Source organism: Lissotriton helveticus, chromosome 4_1 (genome assembly GCF_964261635.1).
Source record: "Lissotriton helveticus chromosome 4_1, aLisHel1.1, whole genome shotgun sequence".
Classification (NCBI taxonomy): domain Eukaryota; kingdom Metazoa; phylum Chordata; class Amphibia; order Caudata; family Salamandridae; genus Lissotriton; species Lissotriton helveticus.
Genome location: NC_136063.1, coordinates 1,926,502,685 through 1,926,521,822, shown reverse-complemented (window position 1 = coordinate 1,926,521,822; position 19,138 = coordinate 1,926,502,685). Strand labels below are relative to the sequence as shown.

The window sequence follows — 19,138 nt, the reverse complement described above, 5'->3', positions numbered from 1 at the left end:
TGTACTGCACTACCTTGTAAGTCAAGTAAGGCACTATGTGGCACTGGATTGTTTGAAGATGTGTGGGGACATCAAAAGGCCAGACACACAATGCAGCTAGAGGAGTACTCCAGACCCCACGTGGATGTGTGACCCACATTTGTCTTGTCCCATACAATGCTACAAAGCAGATGACACTTGTCCAGACTTTCAATAGCTGCTAATCCATATCAATGGCCAATACCTATCATATCTGGACTCTTCATGTTCTCCTATGGTGGACTTGTAGTTGAACTGGCACATGCAGCAGTGACACGACACACAGATCACAACAATGCAAAGGTTGAGGTTTGGATAATGCAGTTGTGCAAGCCACAATAATACACATGAGATGTCCATGTGAAACTCAAATCAGTATATGACAATGTGCATACATGTAATGTAAGTGCATGGACAGAATGGGGGTTGGGAGCACACTGCCTCACAGTCCCAGCACGGTTTGTCCCTTTGCATCCTGGTAAATGCTGTACACAGTTCAAACTTACTTAGGAATAATCTGGAGCCATACACCAATTTTGCAGCTGACTTTGCTGTATGTCTCTAGACACATGTTCCTGGAATGAGCGCTTCATCAGTAGAGAGCAGCAGTTTCAGAGAGCAAAGTAAATCATCTGGGTTTGCTGTGTGCCTGTGAGTGTTACTGTGATCTGAGAGGAACTTGGCAGCATTCCCTGCAAACACAGATGATTCAGGAGTAAGTTAGTACTGTAAACAGCATTTTCCCGGATGCAAAGGGGGCAAACTGTGCTGGGACTGTGAGGCAGTGTGCTCCCAACCACCATTGAGTCCATAAGGACTGATGGGCAGAACAACAAGGCACCTGCGCCCCTGTACACCGCCATAGGGTCACTTTAGTGACGCAGCGGCGGAGCACACAAAGCGCCATGCAGCAGGATTATTACAACGTGACGCATACGGTGCAGGAGTGCATCCTAAAAGTGGCTGATTGTAACTACAAGATTTCACTCAGTTACTATTATGGCCAAACGGATTGAAATCTACGCACCCGCTTGAAGCAGGTGTAAGGATTGCCGCAGCATGTCAGCACTCCAGCAAAGCCCGGCTATTCCACCGGGGATCCATCACACATCTGCCACCCAAGCGCCACGCTGTGCCGCTTTGTACATGCGGGCCATCAGGGGTGACGCACGGGTGGGCTGATGCGTTGCAACTCATCAGACACACCTCTGCTGATTAGCGAGATGCGCCTGTAGTTGTAAATCGGCCCCTGACAACTATACAGTCTGATCAGAGGCAAACAAATTCGGACCTAGGCTATTCAATGTATGTGTAGCGTCATGCATGGAACAACCACCACATCAGGATTTTGCTTACACTTCTGCAGGCACGGCTGGTGAGACAGGAGATCCACAGGAACAAGTCCAGAGAAGGAGACCATCAGTTCGGCGGCGGCTAAACCCTCTTTCCACCAGCGATGAAGAGGAGGAGGAAGAGGAGGAGGAGGGGCCCTCAGCATCTGCAGGCCAGGGGGTTTCACCCACCCGGGATGAAGAAGAACATGACACTGGTACTATGTCCCAGGTGGAGGCTGTGGACATTGAAGGGGGGGTTGAAGAACCAGACACCTCCGACCATGATGTGGGGGATGGCCACTCAGCCACACATACCTCACCAGTGGGTCAGGAAGAGGTGTCCCCGGGGCAGGGCAATGTTCAACCTGGGCCTGCCATCAGCCCCTCCCTACCTCTAGCGTCTCCCATGCCATCGGGGGCTCCAGCTCAATCCCCTGATACCTGTCCCCCTCCTCGTAGCCGCCAAGCCGTACCCATCCGCTCCGGACCTGAGGCACCACATCCCTTCTGCCCCCCCCCGTGCCGGTGCTGTTCCTCCCGTGGCTGTGCCAGGGGACTTGAGTTGGATGGTCGAGGGTGAATTGGACATGTCCGCTCGCATCTTGCTACAGGTGTGTCTGGAGATACGCTCGATGCAAGCGCACATAGTCCGATCATTGGACAACCTCACCACCCATGTCCAGTCCATGAACACGGACATAGTAAGATCTATGGACAACCTCGGCACCCAAGTCCAGTCCCTGAACACAGCCATAACCTCTTTCATCTCCCAAGTGCCTTCCCATACCACCGTCAATGTGTCCCCCTGTCCGTTGCCCCACACTGTTTCCCCCCATACTCCTCGTGTGTCACGTTCCCGTGTGGTGCCTGTTCCTGCATCAGCCAGCCGTGTGGATGTGTCCGACCCAGAGGATCTAGACATTGTGGTCCTGGAGGATGACCAGAAAGACACTTGACTGTTGGACTGAGACATTGTTTCGGACGGAGATTTCTTTTTCCCCTTGTGAATAGACTGGTTCCCATGACGCTACCTGACGTATTATATTTGTTTTGCCCCACCCAAATCCAAGTTCCATTCTCCTTCTGCATTAAGATCATCATTTGTTTTGCTTTCTCCCTTCCAAACGGACGGTTTGTTTGTGTTCCTACATAAATAACTTGCAGAATTAGACTTTGTCTGACTAGTTTGACTTCATTTTGAATGTTTATCCCCAAATATAGACACATATTTAGTAAGTCACATTCTATGCACATGACAACGTGTTGCTATGATGTGTTACACTTGTACCTGTCACACACACACACACACACACACACACACACACACACATGCCTACATTGTCAGAAGGGACATGGTACACAACAGGATATTACTTTGGTAGATATTTATTGTCTAAATACTCCTAAGGAGCCCAAAACAAATTGGCCATGTCAATGGCGGTCATGTTTGCGTTTCCGCAATAGTGGGGGGGAGGAACGCGGTGAGGGGTGAGGTTGAGGTGGTCGCCTTCGTGTCTGTGGGTGTTGTCCAGGCTGATCAAGAGGTGCAGGTGCTAATGGTGTCTGCACATTAGGTGTCTGTGGCTGGAAAAGGGCTGGTTGTTCAGGTGGTTGAAGTGACTGTGCAGAGGTTGGTGGTGTTTGCGCAGGTAGTGGCGGTGGTGGGAGTGTCTGTGCAGAGGTTTGTGGTTTTTTGGCAGGTAGTGGGAGTGTCTGTGCAGAGGTTTGTGGTTTTTTGGCAGGTAGTGGGAGTGTCTGTGCAGAGGTTTGTGGTCTTTTGGCAGGTAGTGGGGGTGTTGGGAGTGACTGTGCAGGGTGCAGGTGTGTTTGGGTACCTTGGCTGTGGTGCTGTGCAGTTGGTGTTACAGGTGTGGGGATGTGCTGTCCTACAGGCCTACATGATTGTTCCCCTCCCTGCGTTGGCCGTGAAGGTAGACTTTGGATCACTCTCACCATGCCCTCCATCATCTTCATGGCCAAGGCATGGTGTCTTGCACTCTCTTTCCTTTGGATGGATATCAGGTCTCTCATAGTTCTAGACATTTCCTGCCAAGTGCTATTCATCCCATCCAAAGCATGGGCCATCCTGTCCAACACCTGAGGGAATTGGGCCATGTCCTGCAGGGACCCAGAAATGTCGGACAGGCTAGCCCCTATTGCCAGAATGTCCTGCCTCACATCTGCCTGCTGTTGGAAGAAGTCCTGCTCCCACTGGCCACCATCGCCACGTGCAGACCCCGTCTGCTGGTGTATGCCAGGGATGAGATGAGCAGGTCCAACAACAGGGGTGGGGGGGGGGCAGGTAGAAGTCTGTGGGCAGGAGTAGGGCGCCCAGGGGATACCAGGTCCACAACAGGGCTGGTACTTCCCACAGTTGTTGGAGAGAATGGCTGGGATAAACTGCGTAGGGAAGAGTGGGTAGGGGAACCACCATGTCGGTCACGGACGAGAGGGCTGTGAGTGAGTGATATCTGTGAGTGGATGTGTGGGAGCCGTGGATGGTTTGATGTATGCCGTGTTTTTGATGGTTTGAGAGGAGGCAGACGGGCGTAGCTTGTCAGAGGATGTGAGTTCAGGACATCAGTATTGTCATCCCCGGAGTCAATAGGAATGTACTCATCATCCTCTAAGTCAACGTCCTCTTGATCTTCATCATCCTCCTCTTGGGCATGAGTTGCAGCCGGCATTGCTGCCTGTAGGATCAGAGGATTCTCCCCTTGGATTGCCCGTCGGCCACCACTGGTTGTCGGGCTGTCTGCCTCTCCCTCAGCATCACCTGAAAGTCAGAGGTTGCAACTGTATTAGTGATTGACCAGGTATTACATGTGCAGCAACACCAGGGTTGTATTTACTGCACTTTGCATCAGCAGATGAGGATCATGTGGTCATGTTAGGGTACCACCACAAATGGCCGCTCACACCATAGCACTGAGGTGTTACACGGAGATCTACATGATACTAGCAAACTCACCAGCTCCAGCCCCAACTCTCTGTCCCTTTGCGTTCCCTCCTGGTGTATCCTGCTGCACCTGTCTCATCATAGTTGTTGTAGAAATAGCTGTAGAGGGTAGAAACAACATTCTCAACGATCTGCCTCACCAAATGACAGACCTGCATATGTGTCACTCCTGGTCTGTATTTCACTTTCTAATCAACAACTGTTGATTCCATGTAAAAGGGGATCTCGATCTCTGTAAAGGCTTTGAAATCTAAGCTGTTGACACTCCTCATGCCCGATTTACCAGTGGGACAGGTGCGCGACGGTTTCACAGCTGCAGCCAGGATGTCATGCAAGCCCTGGGATGGTGTCCGCTGCAGTCGTCTCATCCTGTCAGCACCTGTGATGAGAAATACATGTCCATATTTTAGTACAACAGATTGTGGCTATGAGATCAAATAAATTGTCTTTAGCCATTTGTGGATAATCAAGGACGATGTGCAGCATGTGTAGCTCATTGACTTAACATGTGGGCACCTGCTCACAAGCAGCATTTGCTAGCTTACAGCCATGCAGCACTGACATCAATAAGATGACACATCAACTGACGAACTTGTATGAAAGGTTACTGATTTCACCCTTACCATTGTGACAGACTTTTTCCATGGGTGTAATGTTGTCTGTTGACAAATCAGAAAGGAGTACATGTGTGAGATTTGCAGTTGTCAGGGGCCTGATGTTGCCCATTTGTGCTTCCCTACCCATGAGGTCACACAGCTCATTTTTGAATGAGCGAACACAGATTACTAATGTCCATCCTTTGAGTGTTCTCTGTTCCCAAGCTCCATTTCCAACATCATGGTACTACTTACATGACAACAGATGGTGTCTTGTGCAGCAGACATCCAAACCTCATATTTCATACACTCACCTATACATTTGAATATGGTAGAAGGGAGGCAAGCTGAAGACATTTGGTTTAGATCACACATTGCAGATGAGGTGAGTAGCTTTGAATCTTCCCACCTGCACAGGATTATCCTGTTGCCCTTCAGCAAAAACATTTAGCAGGTGTAACTGCATGAAGATTCTCCTTAGCAGCCCCTACACCCATCTCACAGGTACACAACTGGCACCAGTGTGTGCCTCAGCCATACCAATTTCATGTTGATTTGACCATGTTAATGTTGCTAGGGATTTAGCATATCATCGAATTGCAAGCCTGTTGTGTTGTGGACGTTTCTTATGACACATTGTGCTATTGTATCTCCATTGTGCACACACTTGGCATACATTTTGTGTCAGCATCTCATTTGCCACCAGGGTCTGATCGGCCATGTGTTCAAATGCCCTATGTGAGCATATTGTGATGCAGGATAACAATGTTGTACAACACATACGGTGGAGGTGAAAGGCACAATTAATAAGCATTCAGCAAGCTTGACTTACCGTGGCCCTGAACCGGAGCAGTAGGTGGTCCCTGGACAGATGTCAAGTCCAACCTAGTAGCAGAAGTCAGTGGGCGTCTGGGGTTCTGGGTGGACAACATTGTACCTACAATGATAAGTTTGTTTAGCAACTTTACATTCCTGCTGCCACATGTGATGCATTCAATTTCTGGCACAGGACGGGCACAAGCAGTCATGGTCACCACCGTTGCAGAAGTGTGTCATACAATATGTAACGAGTGATCCCACATATAACTTAGATTAGGCCCACTACCTTGATGCTACCTACGTCACAATGACATGCCTACGAATCCATAGGTTAAGTCCACTATCGTGTTTTGTTGATGTCCGGAAATTATCCATCCAATGTACGCAGTACATGATCAGCTGTGTGGACTGTGCTGAATGAAGTATGTATGACAGATTAGCAGTTGGACAGTGTATGCATTGTCAATACTACAGAGACTGGTATCTCACTGTTTGGTCTTCATTTCCGTATCGGTGCAAATGCTATTTCTTGATAAGGTCTACATACACTATTACAATATGTTGTGTACACCCTTTTGACTTGTTGTGGCCCTCGATTACAGGATTGCTTTCCCCGTTCTGGGTTTGTTGGTGTAATACATGTTGGGTACCACAATTACAACGGTATGATGAGCCAAGACATTTTATGATTTGTCTTTTGCTGTTCACAAATGTCATATGTTAAAGGTGAATGTCCATTGACAACTCCAATTGTAATGCAGCAAATGTAGCATAAATGGTTGACTTACATAGCTGGCCACTATTTGTCCCTCGGTCAAAATGTAGATATCGTCAGAAGACGACAATCTCCTGTCCACTTTGACTTACCAGTTTGTTTGGTTGACATGCCTTCCTCGGTACGTTGCCCATTCCTCCTATGCGATGCGGTGACCTCTGCTACTGCAGTTGTCTGTGATCTGGCTGGATGTGTCAATGGGTGAGAAGAGAGAAAAGTTGACAAATGGGAAAAGTGCTTGTGTAACGTTTTGGGGATTTGCCCATATCTTCTGTGTGATAACAGTACTGTGCGGAACTGCCGCAGACAGGGCAGGTAGGAACAGTGGTGTGTTGGGGATGGAATGGCGTGGCAGAGTGGGAATTGGACAACAGGATATGTGTTGGACATATTTACATCAGAGGATACTCTCACCATCTACTTTGTGATTTAGGCTGGCACAGGGTGAAGTACTTTTTGGAGATTTTGTGGCAGGTTTACGACCTCCTAGAAAAATTATTTACACTGTTGTTGCATCACTTCTGTGACACGACAGTGGTTTACAACAGACAACACATTTAGGATTATTTGCAACGTGACGCTACTAGGGTGAAACGTCATGTTGTGAGGCCCTGCGCAACGTCAGCTTGGAGGTAGGCAGGGTGTGCACTCCTTTGGGATATGCCGCGTCCAAGTGAGTCAGTGTAATCTACGTGATTTCACAGTATCACTTATCAGAGGCCGCTGCGACGCAACCTTACGCCTGCTTGAAGCAGACGTAAGGAGTGGCACAGCACGTTAGGTATGGGCAGTGCATGGACATTGTTGGAGTTGCAACGCTGTTGCGACACAACTTCAGCAAAGCCCCCCTAGACAGCATCAGATTCAACACACATCTGTTTATCCCTGCACCACAGTGCACCACCATATGTACACGACACATCCGTGTTTGCGCAAGGCTTGAATTGCATGTCACATTGGTACTGGAGCTTCCCTGCTAATGTTTGTCTTTAGCTAATTTACTTATTTAACATAATTTTAAATTTCCATTTGTCATTGCACATTTTCTGTCATTATGTACAGTTATTGAATTAGCTGGGTTGTGTATGTATGGCATCAGTACTGTGCACATGTTTTTAATAGGGTGGTGGGTATTAGCCTTTTCGGAAGCAAAGGTTTCCGGGACTTGTGGTGCTACGTAGTGGGTGACACATGAGTCTCTGACTAACCATATATATTAATGCATTTTGGACAATTTCCATGATCACTATGACAGTGTAACACAGACAATCTCTTCATGCACTTTTGCTTTTCATTCCACTTACCTGGTACCACGTAGCGGACGTCACTAACAGGCAGCCCATGGACCAAGTGGGGGTGTATAGTTGTTAGGATATCCTCCTCCAGTGGGGTGAGCTGGATGCGGGGTCCAGGGCATGCAGCAGGGAGGACTCTCCTCAGTTCTATCCCGGAGTACTTTTCCTTTACTTTCTGCTTTTCGTCCTGCCACTTTTATTTTTATGTCCTGTACACTTCGCCTCTCCACCCCCAGGGCTGAGACAGCAGTGGCTATCTGCTGCCATAGTTGTTGCTTCTGTGCACCACTGGTGCAATATGGTGGTAGCCCATATAGGCGCTTGTGGTGCCTTACTATGTATTCCACGAGCATGGTGGTCTCCTCTGCTGAGAAATTTCTCTTTCTGCGCATCTCCATGGTCTCTGGCACTGGAAGCGTTGTCGTAACAGTCTCTCTGTGGCCAAACCTGTTCCTTCACTGTGTGCTGCTTTTATGTGTGTTGTGGTACTGGCCAATTAGTGTTAATAAGGCTTTAGCTGGAGTGTGGTGGGGGATGGTAGGCAGTGGCAGCATACACCATGGCAAAATGGAGCTGTTGGCTGGGATTGGCTGCTGTGTGTCAGCTGATCCATGTTGGGGGATGGGTGGACCTTGGCCAGGTGTTTCCCCTTAGCGAACATGCCCAACGGCCCAAAAGCGTAATTTACGCCCCGTAATCGTAAAATACGACCCGTAATCGTAATATACACCCCGTAATCGTACATTACGGCGCAGTGCCGTAAATTACGATTTTGAGCCGTAAATGACTCCCCGGCGGCGGACGTAAAGTTAGTTGTCTTAAATCCAATCTGTGAATACCGAAAGTAGTACGTTTATTCTGTGAATCCCGAAAGTAGTAAGTGCATTCTGTGAATTCCAAAAGTAGTAAGTGCATTCTGTGAATACCAAATTGTAGTAAGTTTAGGATTTTGTCTTAAGTTCATTCTGTGAATCGGGCCCAAAGATTTTACTATTTTCATTGCTGGTCAGATACCCTTCCGAAAGAAAACTGAAAACTCAAGGAAAAAAATTCTCTTAAGAGAGGTGCTTGACAACAGTGGAACTCCCACGGTGGGTTTCTTACAATGCTATGGCGGTCTTCAAGAAAATCAAGTTAGACTGGACCTTCGCGGTGCTCAGCAAAGCACTAGTTACAAACTAAACTATAGAGAAGGTGACATGAGAATGATCTGAGCACAAGAAGGTTTCAGTAATGAGGGGCAGTTCAGATTAGGCCACAGTAAGTATGCCTGCCTTAGGTGGGAGGAGGAAGATAAGGAGGGTAGACATGATTTAAGCAAAAGTCACTAGAGATTACAATGATTTCCTGGAACACGCACAGATTCAAGAATTTAACGAAACAGCAGATTTTTAAACAGATAACAATCTAGTATGAGATCCTGTGTTTCCAGGAAACATGGCTGTGAATGCAGCACCCCCCAGATAGATAGACTAATTTGTGCAAGTATCAGCGACAGCAATAAAAAACTCCCCATGACGTCTCTCGGTGGTATTCTTACACTAATATCAACAAAAGTTGCCTCTAAAGTATGGGAAATTTATGCCAAAGCAATTGGATGCTAGGTTTTTACATACAATTACTTAATGCTAAAATGGGCTCTGATTGCATTATTGTTTTTAATATTTATTTGAAAGTGAAGAACTCATCCGTTTACGATGGAGAGATGATAATGTTTAACGAGGACCTAATTAAACCCTTTACAGTGTACATTCAGCATCTGCTTCTAATGCTAGGTGATTTTATTCATAGATTGACCCTCTGCATGCTTGATTTAATGTATGAAGGAATGCTGCTTGTATTTAAAATATACCCAGCTAGTTATCCTGAAAGTGCTTTAATGATGAGGGACACTTCTTTGCTAAATTTCCTTGCCTCAAATGGTTTAGTCAGTTTAAATGGACGTGTACCTACGGATACTCCAGAAAAGCAAAGCTTTCTGTATATTCATCGGAATTGCCCAATTGACTATCCCCCAGATTCATCAATGTCCCGATTTGCGAGTCCTTAATAGCGATTATTAAGGAATCGCTATTAAGGACTCGCAAAACGGGATTCATGTAGAAATCGCACAATTAAATGCGATTTCTACAGCTTCCTTATTTGCGATTCGCAAATTGCGAATCGCAAATAAGGAATGACTCCCCATTCATTCCTAAGGGCCCAAGGCCCATAGAAATGAATGGGGAGTAATTCCGTTTTTGCGAATAGCAAATAGCGAATCGCAAATAAGGAAGCGATTTCAAGGGTGCCAGGGTGTCCAAAGGACACCCTGTAGCACCCCTGAAATGCAAATGTACACAGGTGTTGCGCACACACATGTCCAAAGGACATGTGTGTGTGTAACATGCAACTTAGAAAAATGCACTAAAGTGCATTTTTCTAAGTTTTCGCTATTTACCACGAAGTTACACTTCGCAGTAAATAGCGGCCCCATATTGCGAATTTGCAATTTTTAAAAGGTTCATGAATAGCATTTAAGGAATCTCTAATTGAGATTCCTTAAATGCGATTCTTCGCAATTTTGCGCTTTCTGTAATTGCGATTTTTGCATTTGGGATGATGAATCCCAAATGCAAAAATAGCACTCGCAAAGGGCCGGGTTCTCAGAATCTGGCCCTTTGCGAGCCGATTTTACAATGATGAATCTGGCTGTATGTCTTTGTCTATGCTTGAGCATATAGTCAAGACAAGAAGTTTGAGATATTATGCATCAAATATAGTGATTACTATCCTCTGCTTACAATGATAAATATGGGAATCCTCCATGAATGAAAGCAAGAGCGACCCTTAAAGATATGCTTTCAAAGACATTTACTTAGAAGGATAACAGAGAAGCACCTAAACTTGTTAAAAACTTTCCGCCACGAGTATGATGTGATCAAAGAAGAGGAGATACCTGCACAATTTGACAGTTGGTATGAGGATATAATTAAATAAATGGTAGCATGTTTAAAGTTTGAGTTAAAGGCATTAAATATAAACCTCTGGTATGATGAGGAATGTGGACATCTAAAAAGGCGAATATGGAAACTGGAAAGGTATATAAGATTTTCATGGAACAAGGAGGGTAAAACATGTCTCCCTGAGTTAAGAAGAGAGCTAAAAAGGTTGACAGTTAGTATGAAACAGACTTACCATGACAAATGCTGGAAAATCATGTTTGAAACAATTGAAACTAATAATATAAAATAATTGTAGGAGTTGGTGCAACACGGCCTAGTGAAAAAAAGAGGGAAAGCTGAGATGTCGGGTGGAAGAAGGAGCATGAACTGTATACTTAGAAGAAGTGTACAATAAAGGAGTTTTAAATGCCCAGCTACCATCCACATTTGACATACATGATGAAATAAGGGAGCAGTTCTCCATAGGAACAAATAGGAAGAGCATATAATCACTAAAATTTACAAGAGCAGGCAGTCCAGATAACCTACCGGCGGTCATAGTGAAAACAAACATTAACTGATGGTCTAGGCTGTTCTACCCCTGTTTCAAAAAATCTTAAAGACAGGAACTATTCCAGACAGTTGGCAGGGGCGGTGATTAAACCCATTTATAAAAAGGAAATGCCTCAGCCCACCAAAATTATAGGAAATTGATTTGTTGGATGCGGGTGGGAAAAACGTCTCGAAAATCATTTTGGGGATATTGAAAGAATGGACAGAAACAAATCTGATCATTCCTATTGAGCAAGGCGGTTTCAAGGAGGGACAATCCACAGCAGATCATTGCTTTAGTTTGAGGGGCATAGCTAAAAAAATTCAGTACAGCTGGGGGGGTTTGGGAGGGAGGGCTAAATTGGTATTTTGTCAACTTCCGTTCGGCATTTGACACTGTTGATTGGGCCCTACTGTGGGAAGCACTAAGACATTATGAATGACCACATGATTTTCTGTTGATTGTACAGGAAATACATAGAGAGAATCGGACACAAGTTGAATTAGATACTCATGGGTCTCTCTTACGGAACAGCCTCAGGCAAGGCTAGTTTTGGCACCATTGTTGTTCTCCTAATTTTTAGCTGATCTGCCAAAAATCGTTGGCATACCAAACAGCCTTTTCCCCAAAATGAATGGTAAATGTTAGCAGCCTTCTTTATGTAGACGATCTAGTCATTATGAATTTGGCGGCAATTGGACTGCAGAGAAAGCTAGATGTTTTTTTCTCAAATTCCTGTATCAAGAAAAACATTAACAATAAATATGGAGAAAACTAAAGTGCTTCCATATGGGAAAAATAAGTTAAAGTTTAACTGGTTCCCAAGTAATGCTAAAATCAAGGTAGTTAGTAGATATAAGTATGTGGTTTGTGAATAATTTGTCATGGAAAGCGCACATTGAAGCCTTGCAGGCAAATGTTTTACCATCAGTGGGGGGACTTATTGGCAGCATATGAAGGAATGATTCTGCCACAGTTCCAATACAGAGACGAGGTATTTGGTAGAAGTGTAGAAACAAATTGGGATAATGAAGAGGGTAAATGTTTAAAAGGGCTATTGCCCCTGCCACTCTCCACTATGGTCCAGGCTGTCAGGAATGGGATTGGCCTAACGACATGGAGCTTTTTAACTTTTGAGGAGACGATAAAATTCTGGATGAGAATAAATAATGCAGATTCCCCAAAATTTCTACACGATGTGAAATAGAACAGTGACTTAAATTTGGCAAGATCTGTCAGGGAAAAGATATATGACTTATTTATTAAACTAACAATAAGACTGAATGTGCCAGACAATATGACACTTAGCAATGCAGGCTATCGAATGTTGAAAAAATCATGGTCAGGGAAGATGACTTGAGATACCTAAGAAACAAGAAATCCGTATCTCCTCTGATAACTCCATGGTTGGATGAGGAAACACACCCCTACTTGGAACTCCTACCTAATGCACATCTAAGATTGTGGCTTTTAAAACTGAGATGCGGGTTTTAACCTTAAAAGCTGAGGGATCTCTTGTAGTGTGGCATAAGCCTTGTTTGCACACATGTTATTTTAGCATGGCTTATTAGAAGTATAAATGCCATTTTACCGTTAGGCTGCGCGAATTTCTTCACATGGGAAAGGCTTGTTTTTGACATCCCTAGACTTATATCGTGACCCTAGTCTGCACAGTGAGTGCTGAAGCTGTCAAGGTTATCATAACATGGTAGCTGTTGTTCAAACTGATCGGCTAATGTTTTTTAGACACAACAAATGGCAGCTGCGAGCTAACTGAAATCCTGGTGTCTTTATTATTACACTGCAGTCATGATTTCACACACTTAGAAGATTTTCCGTTCCCAGGGATGCAGAGAGCTTTTGCTGATCCTGATGTGATTCACTCTTCCTGAGCTGAGAGGTAATGGGGTCCCCCAAACAAGCCTAAGAGACCTTCTGTAGCTTATAAACATAGTTCCTATAATGGGAGAGTGTTATAACTAGGCGCTATAAGACCTGTTTTTACCATCATTGTAATATGATTACTCCCTTCGTATTTTATGGAATTTTAATAATGCTGATCATATTATTTCTAATCATTTGTCTGCTTATGTTGGCAAAGATACTGCACCTGAGAGCACGTTGTTAAAATAAATATTTTAACCTTACTCGTATCTCTTATTTACTCCTGTTGTGGACTGGTATGAGAGTATAACGAAAGAGTGTTCTCACTTCCCACCATTCCTGAGTTGGTCCTAAGTCGCATGTTCTAGGTTGTCTAATCCTTGGTTACTTTGCTATAGGACGAAGAGCTAATGTGACACTGATGCTAGCTGGTTGGGGTTTTCTAGGTACTGAGGTGAGTTTCTGGTACACTACAATTCACTGATGTCCTGGGTCTCTGTGCACAGTTCTGTGTAGGAGCAGGATCCTTGCAACATGGCGCACCTAACGTAGTGGTCTTAGTATGAGACTCTTGAGTAGTGCTTGTATCAGTCCACAACCCCCTCACTATTGTTTCCGGTTGACAGTAGTGACGGATAAACCTACCTGTAGTTACATAGGTCTTTTCAAACTTGATATTTTAAAACGGTTTTCTATTGAATTACTTCCCAGTTGTGCTTCATTATATTGCATTGTACTTAACTTTCTCTGTGTAGATATGTCTGCCGTTAATATCCTGGTGCACAGTCGCTTGGTGGTGCGCAATCATTTGCAGGGTTTCAACGTCTCCTTGGAAGGCATGGCAGTGGTTTTTGTTGTATCTGCTGACGCCGCTTACCAGTCTGAGCTGTTTTACTCGTGGGTCACATTTCCTGCGGTAGATGCTAATACTAATGTGTTTCATACTTACACTCCGACTGCCGTGCCATCAGATTATGCTGCATATAGGACACAGGAAGTTCCGATTTCTGTTTGGCAGCATAACGTTTGGTTTAATGGTGCCCTCCCCCACGCTATCACAGTGGTTAGAATGGGACCGTTGTCAATTGCTTGCGCTTCTTGGCCTGTTTTAGCTGGTTATACCCCACACCATTGTGCGGGGCGTTGTACAGCTGCTGAATTAAGGCCCCTTTATGCTTCTGCTGTGTCAGTAATAAGTGGTCTGGTTTATTATATTTCCTGAAACTTCCCGGGTGGGGCCCCTGGTGGTGCGGCTCATCCAGTTGGACCAAATGGGCTGAAGCTTGGTCCCGTTATGGTTAATGCGGTTAAGGGCAAGCGTCCCCAGGATAAGGATGAGATGCCTTTCTAGCTTGCCGAGAAATTTGACCAACTGGAGGTAATATTTCCTAATACCACTCCTGTGGAGAAACACAGGATCCTTACTATAAGTTTGAAGAAAGATTTACTGCCGGACGTAAATGACTGTACCACATGGAGTGTCTATACTAGGTGCTTCAGCACCCCGTCAATGGCTGTCTTGCCCTCCGTTATTAAATGCGTTCAGGATGAACACGGTCCGGACGTGACTGTAGAGTTGGAAATGCGACTCGTGGGAGTGTTTGACATGGTTCGCGATCTAAACCTTGCTAAAGTTAAGGGAGATGCAGTAAGTTTCCAGGTGTCTAATGCTGTGCGTGATGTTCCCGAAGCAGAGAAACCCCGTCAGTTACTGAAAATTATTACGGAGGCTTGTAAGACCATTGGCTGTATTAGTTTGGGTGTTAAGCCGTTTGCTTAAAAACAAGCACATCAGCAAACTCAGTCGGCGTCTTCTGATAAAGATGATCGCCAGAAAGTTCAGAAACAAAATTGGAGTAAGAATAAAAAACAGGGAAACAGAAATAGGGGTCCTGTTCTGCTTCACCTACACCTGCCTCTAATGAGCGTACATTTGAGTTGCGCGACAGCACTACGATTAAGTCACCTGGTAGATTTCAGGTTCCTGAACAACGTTCTCCTCGCTCTTTGCAGGAAACATCGGTCTCACCCACCGGTGGAGGAAGCAGCGGCAGAGGACAAGGCGCCCAACAGAGCCGTGAGCAGCCTCATAAGGCTGACGGAAAAGGCAAGCAGGACAACTCACCGCGTCAAAGGCCTCAGTTTCAAAAGAAGAAAGTTGCAGCTTTAACAGCGAGATATGCCACAGATAGTGAGAAGACAGCTTCGGAATCTGACATGGGCACTGACACTGTTGGACAGCAGATAGTACCATAGTGCGATAGGCACGGCATCCACTACTGAAGGTGACAGCGACTGACACCTTTGTTGTAGTCGAGACAGCTGACAGTGGAGTAGCTCCCCCGATAGGCTTTTTGAAATTGACCTTCTAATTGAAGGGGGCATACAGCGTACAATAAAAGTTTTTTGGGGGGAAAATCTTACCACTACCTTTGACATTTTATTGGCGGAGGTCGAGGAGACGATAACTTTTGAGGAGACGATAAAATTCTGGATGAGAATAAATAATGCAGATTCCCCAAAATTTCTACACGATGTGAAATAGAACAGTGACTTAAATTTGGCAAGATCTGTCAGGGAAAAGATATATGACTTATTTATTAAACTAACAATAAGACTGAATGTGCCAGACAATATGACACTTAGCAATGCAGGCTATCGAATGTTGAAAAAATCATGGTCAGGGAAGATGACTTGAGATACCTAAGAAACAAGAAATCCGTATCTCCTCTGATAACTCCATGGTTGGATGAGGAAACACACCCCTACTTGGAACTCCTACCTAATGCACATCTAAGATTGTGGCTTTTAAAACTGAGATGCGGGTTTTAACCTTAAAAGCTGAGGGATCTCTTGTAGTGTGGCATAAGCCTTGTTTGCACACATGTTATGTTAGCATGGCTTATTAGAAGTATAAATGCCATTTTACCGTTAGGCTGCGCGAATTTCTTCACATGGGAAAGGCTTGTTTTTGACATCCCTAGACTTATATCGTGACCCTAGTCTGCACAGTGAGTGCTGAAGCTGTCAAGGTTATCATAACATGGTAGCTGTTGTTCAAACTGATCGGCTAATGTTTTTTAGACACAACAAATGGCAGCTGCGAGCTAACTGAAATCCTGGTGTCTTTATTATTACACTGCAGTCATGATTTCACACACTTGGAAGATTTTCCGTTCCCAGGGATGCAGAGAGCTTTTGCTGATCCTGATGTGATTCGCTCTTCCTGAGCTGAGAGGTAATGGGGTCCCCCAAACAAGCCTAAGAGACCTTCTATAGCTTATAACCATAGTTCCTATATAGGGAGGGTGTTATAAATAGGTGCTATGAGACTTGTTTTCACCATCATTGTAATATGATTTCTCCCTTTGTATTTTATGGAATTGCAACAATGCTGGTCATATTATTTCTAATCATATGTCTGCCTATGTTGGCAAAGATACTGCACATGAGAGCACGTCGTTAAAATAAATATTTTAACCTTACCCACGTCTCTTATTTACTCCTGTTGTGGGCTGGTATGAGAGTATCAAGAAAGAGTGTTCTCACTTCCCATCATTCCTGAGTTGGTCCTAAGTCGCATGTTCTAGGTTGTCTAATCATTGGTTGCTAGCTGTTTGGGGTTTTCTAGGTACTGAGGTGAGTTTCTGGTACACCACAATTCACTGATGTCCTGGGTCTCTGTGCACAGTTCTGTGTAGGAGCCAGGATCCTTACACCACTCTCTCAGATGAGAATAATACTTGTGAATGTGGTTTAAGAATGAAAGGGGACTTAATGCAGATTTTATTTGATTGTCTTTGGATTCTAGCGCAACGGAAGGAATTATTTTGGCCAATTTTAAAGAAGTAGGGTATCAGGGAAAGTCAGCAAGCAGCTATTTATAAATATAGGATATGCGAGGTATATTATGTGTGAATGAAGTTTTAGTAAAAAGTTGAGTATCTTGCAGTAACGTGTCTGGGGAACTTACATTATTTATGCTCGGATGTTTAGGATCTGTTTTAGCTTGAACATTAGTGTTACAAATTTTATGTACTTTGTATGTGTAAATGTTTTAAAGACCAAGGTCTAAATAAACTCACTTTGACTGACTTATTCTCGCTAGTAATGTTAAACCTCTGCATATGAGCTGTGAACAATGTGCTGCAGGAGGGCAGCTTTGCCTTACCACTCTCTCGAAGCCTGCTCTTCGGCATTTTTCTTACACGACTGAAAGTTCATTTCCTTTGGCTGGGTCCCACCCCAGCAGTAGTCTCCCTTGTCTTCGGAAGGGGTGCACTCTGGTGGACAAGATCCGAGAGCTGCAAAGAGATTTGTTTTAAAGACATGTTTACATAGCTGTACAATGAAGAGACTAAAGCCCACTTAAATGGCATGTTATTGACTAAACATTGCCATCAGATGGCAAAGCCTAGCAGAGGATAACACTGAATACACAGAGCACTTCCATATGAAACATATAAAATGAAACTATTCAAACTTTAAAACTATGTAACAATAAAGCATGGTCAAGTCTGGCGACTTCTGCTAGTGCTGGTTATTTACACACCAGCGCAGTAACTACATGCCCACACACTTAAAAGAAAAGCATAGAACTACGCAGCCCAGCCAGCCAAATGTGATTTAATACAAAAATCTGGGACTGGTTGAGGGTATTACAAATGGCATGCAACTCTCTCAGTCCCAAATGACGTATTGGTAAAATTGGCACCACCATATACGAAAAAAACACAACCACTCATATACATAGAGACAAGACCTAGATGGACAGACACACGCAGACATACAGGTGCATGACGCCACAAGTGGATGTTGCTTAGGTGAATGAATAGATTAATGCTTATGTGGTTGCGTACAAGAATGAATGGATGGTTGAATTGCCATGGTGCATACGATGGTAGGTGGTTAGATGGCTGAGTCTTGTTACATAGTTGGATGAATGCCGCTGTGGATGGATGGATGAATGGATGGATGAATGATGAATGACGGTGACGGTGACAATGGACAATGGAGACATGTTTGTGCCCATCATCCACCATGGAAGTTAGTAAGACTAAGTAAGAGTAGGAGAAAATGGGCAAAAGAATGGATTCAAATAGGGGTAGATAGAAAAAGAGTTGGAGTATGAGTAGGCATATGTAGGACAACAAGCTAGTACCATTCCTAACTAGGACTAGATCGGCATAAGAATATGTAAGTAGGGGCTTACATAAGTATGAGTAAATAAGATTGATTAGAGTAAGTAGATGTGATAGCAGAAGTCAGTAGAAGAAGATGAAGTAAAGATAAGTGTAATTAGGAACAAGAGTAGGCATAAAGAGTATAAGAAAGTAGAGGTAGATATAGAAGCAAGCATGAGCAGGAGTATGATAATAGTAAGTAAAAGTAAGAGGAATAAAAACAAAAACAGGTAGTAGGAAGTGTTAATGTTAAATTACATTTTGAAAAATGAATAGTAAAAAGTAGAACTAAATAATATTCAGAGTGGGGGTAAATAGGAGTACACAGGAGTAGTTATGAGTATGAAGTAAGTGGAACATGCACACATAAAAGTGGGGGCAACTTGGAATATGAATTGTAGTAATATTTAGGGATTGGGTCAAATTAAGCATAAGTAGAAGTAAGAGTAGCAGTGAATATAAGTAAGAAGAAAAAGGTGTCGGTGCAAGAGCAGGTGTAAGAGTAGAAGTAAGGAGGAGTAAGAGTAGTAGTAAATAGGATTAAGGCAAAGTAAATAGGTAAGAATATGTTGAAGATAGAGGAGTAGAGGGTAGAGGAGTAGAGGGTAGGATTAATCAGGTGAAGTAGTAAGAGTAAGTCTGATTGAGTAAGAATAGGCATAAGTAGAGTAAAGTGTAAGAGTAATACAGGAGCAATAGACATTAAAGAATTATGAAAGAGTTGGTGGGTAGAGAAGAAAAGTAAGAATGTTTTCATATCATTCTCAGAATCCAGCAATAGTAATGCTTTTCATTTCA

At 44.1% G+C, this 19,138-nt stretch overlaps 1 protein-coding gene and 1 long non-coding RNA gene across 5 annotated transcripts in view; one reads left to right on the top strand and one right to left on the bottom strand.

Annotated features, from left to right (window-relative positions):
• Positions 1–19,138, bottom strand: part of ADGRG4 (adhesion G protein-coupled receptor G4) — a 1,842,483-nt gene that overhangs the window by 753,900 nt on the left and 1,069,445 nt on the right. For all 4 annotated transcript variants that reach the window (XM_078688599.1, XM_078688601.1, XM_078688598.1 and 1 more), the window contains exon 12: positions 17,329–17,461. In XM_078688599.1, coding sequence (XP_078544725.1) covers positions 17,329–17,461 — 133 coding nt within the window. The remainder of the gene's footprint in view (positions 1–17,328; positions 17,462–19,138) is intronic.
• LOC144829444 (uncharacterized) overlaps positions 1–19,138 on the top strand; it is a 104,627-nt gene that overhangs the window by 30,218 nt on the left and 55,271 nt on the right. The gene's annotated exons all lie outside the window — the stretch shown is intronic.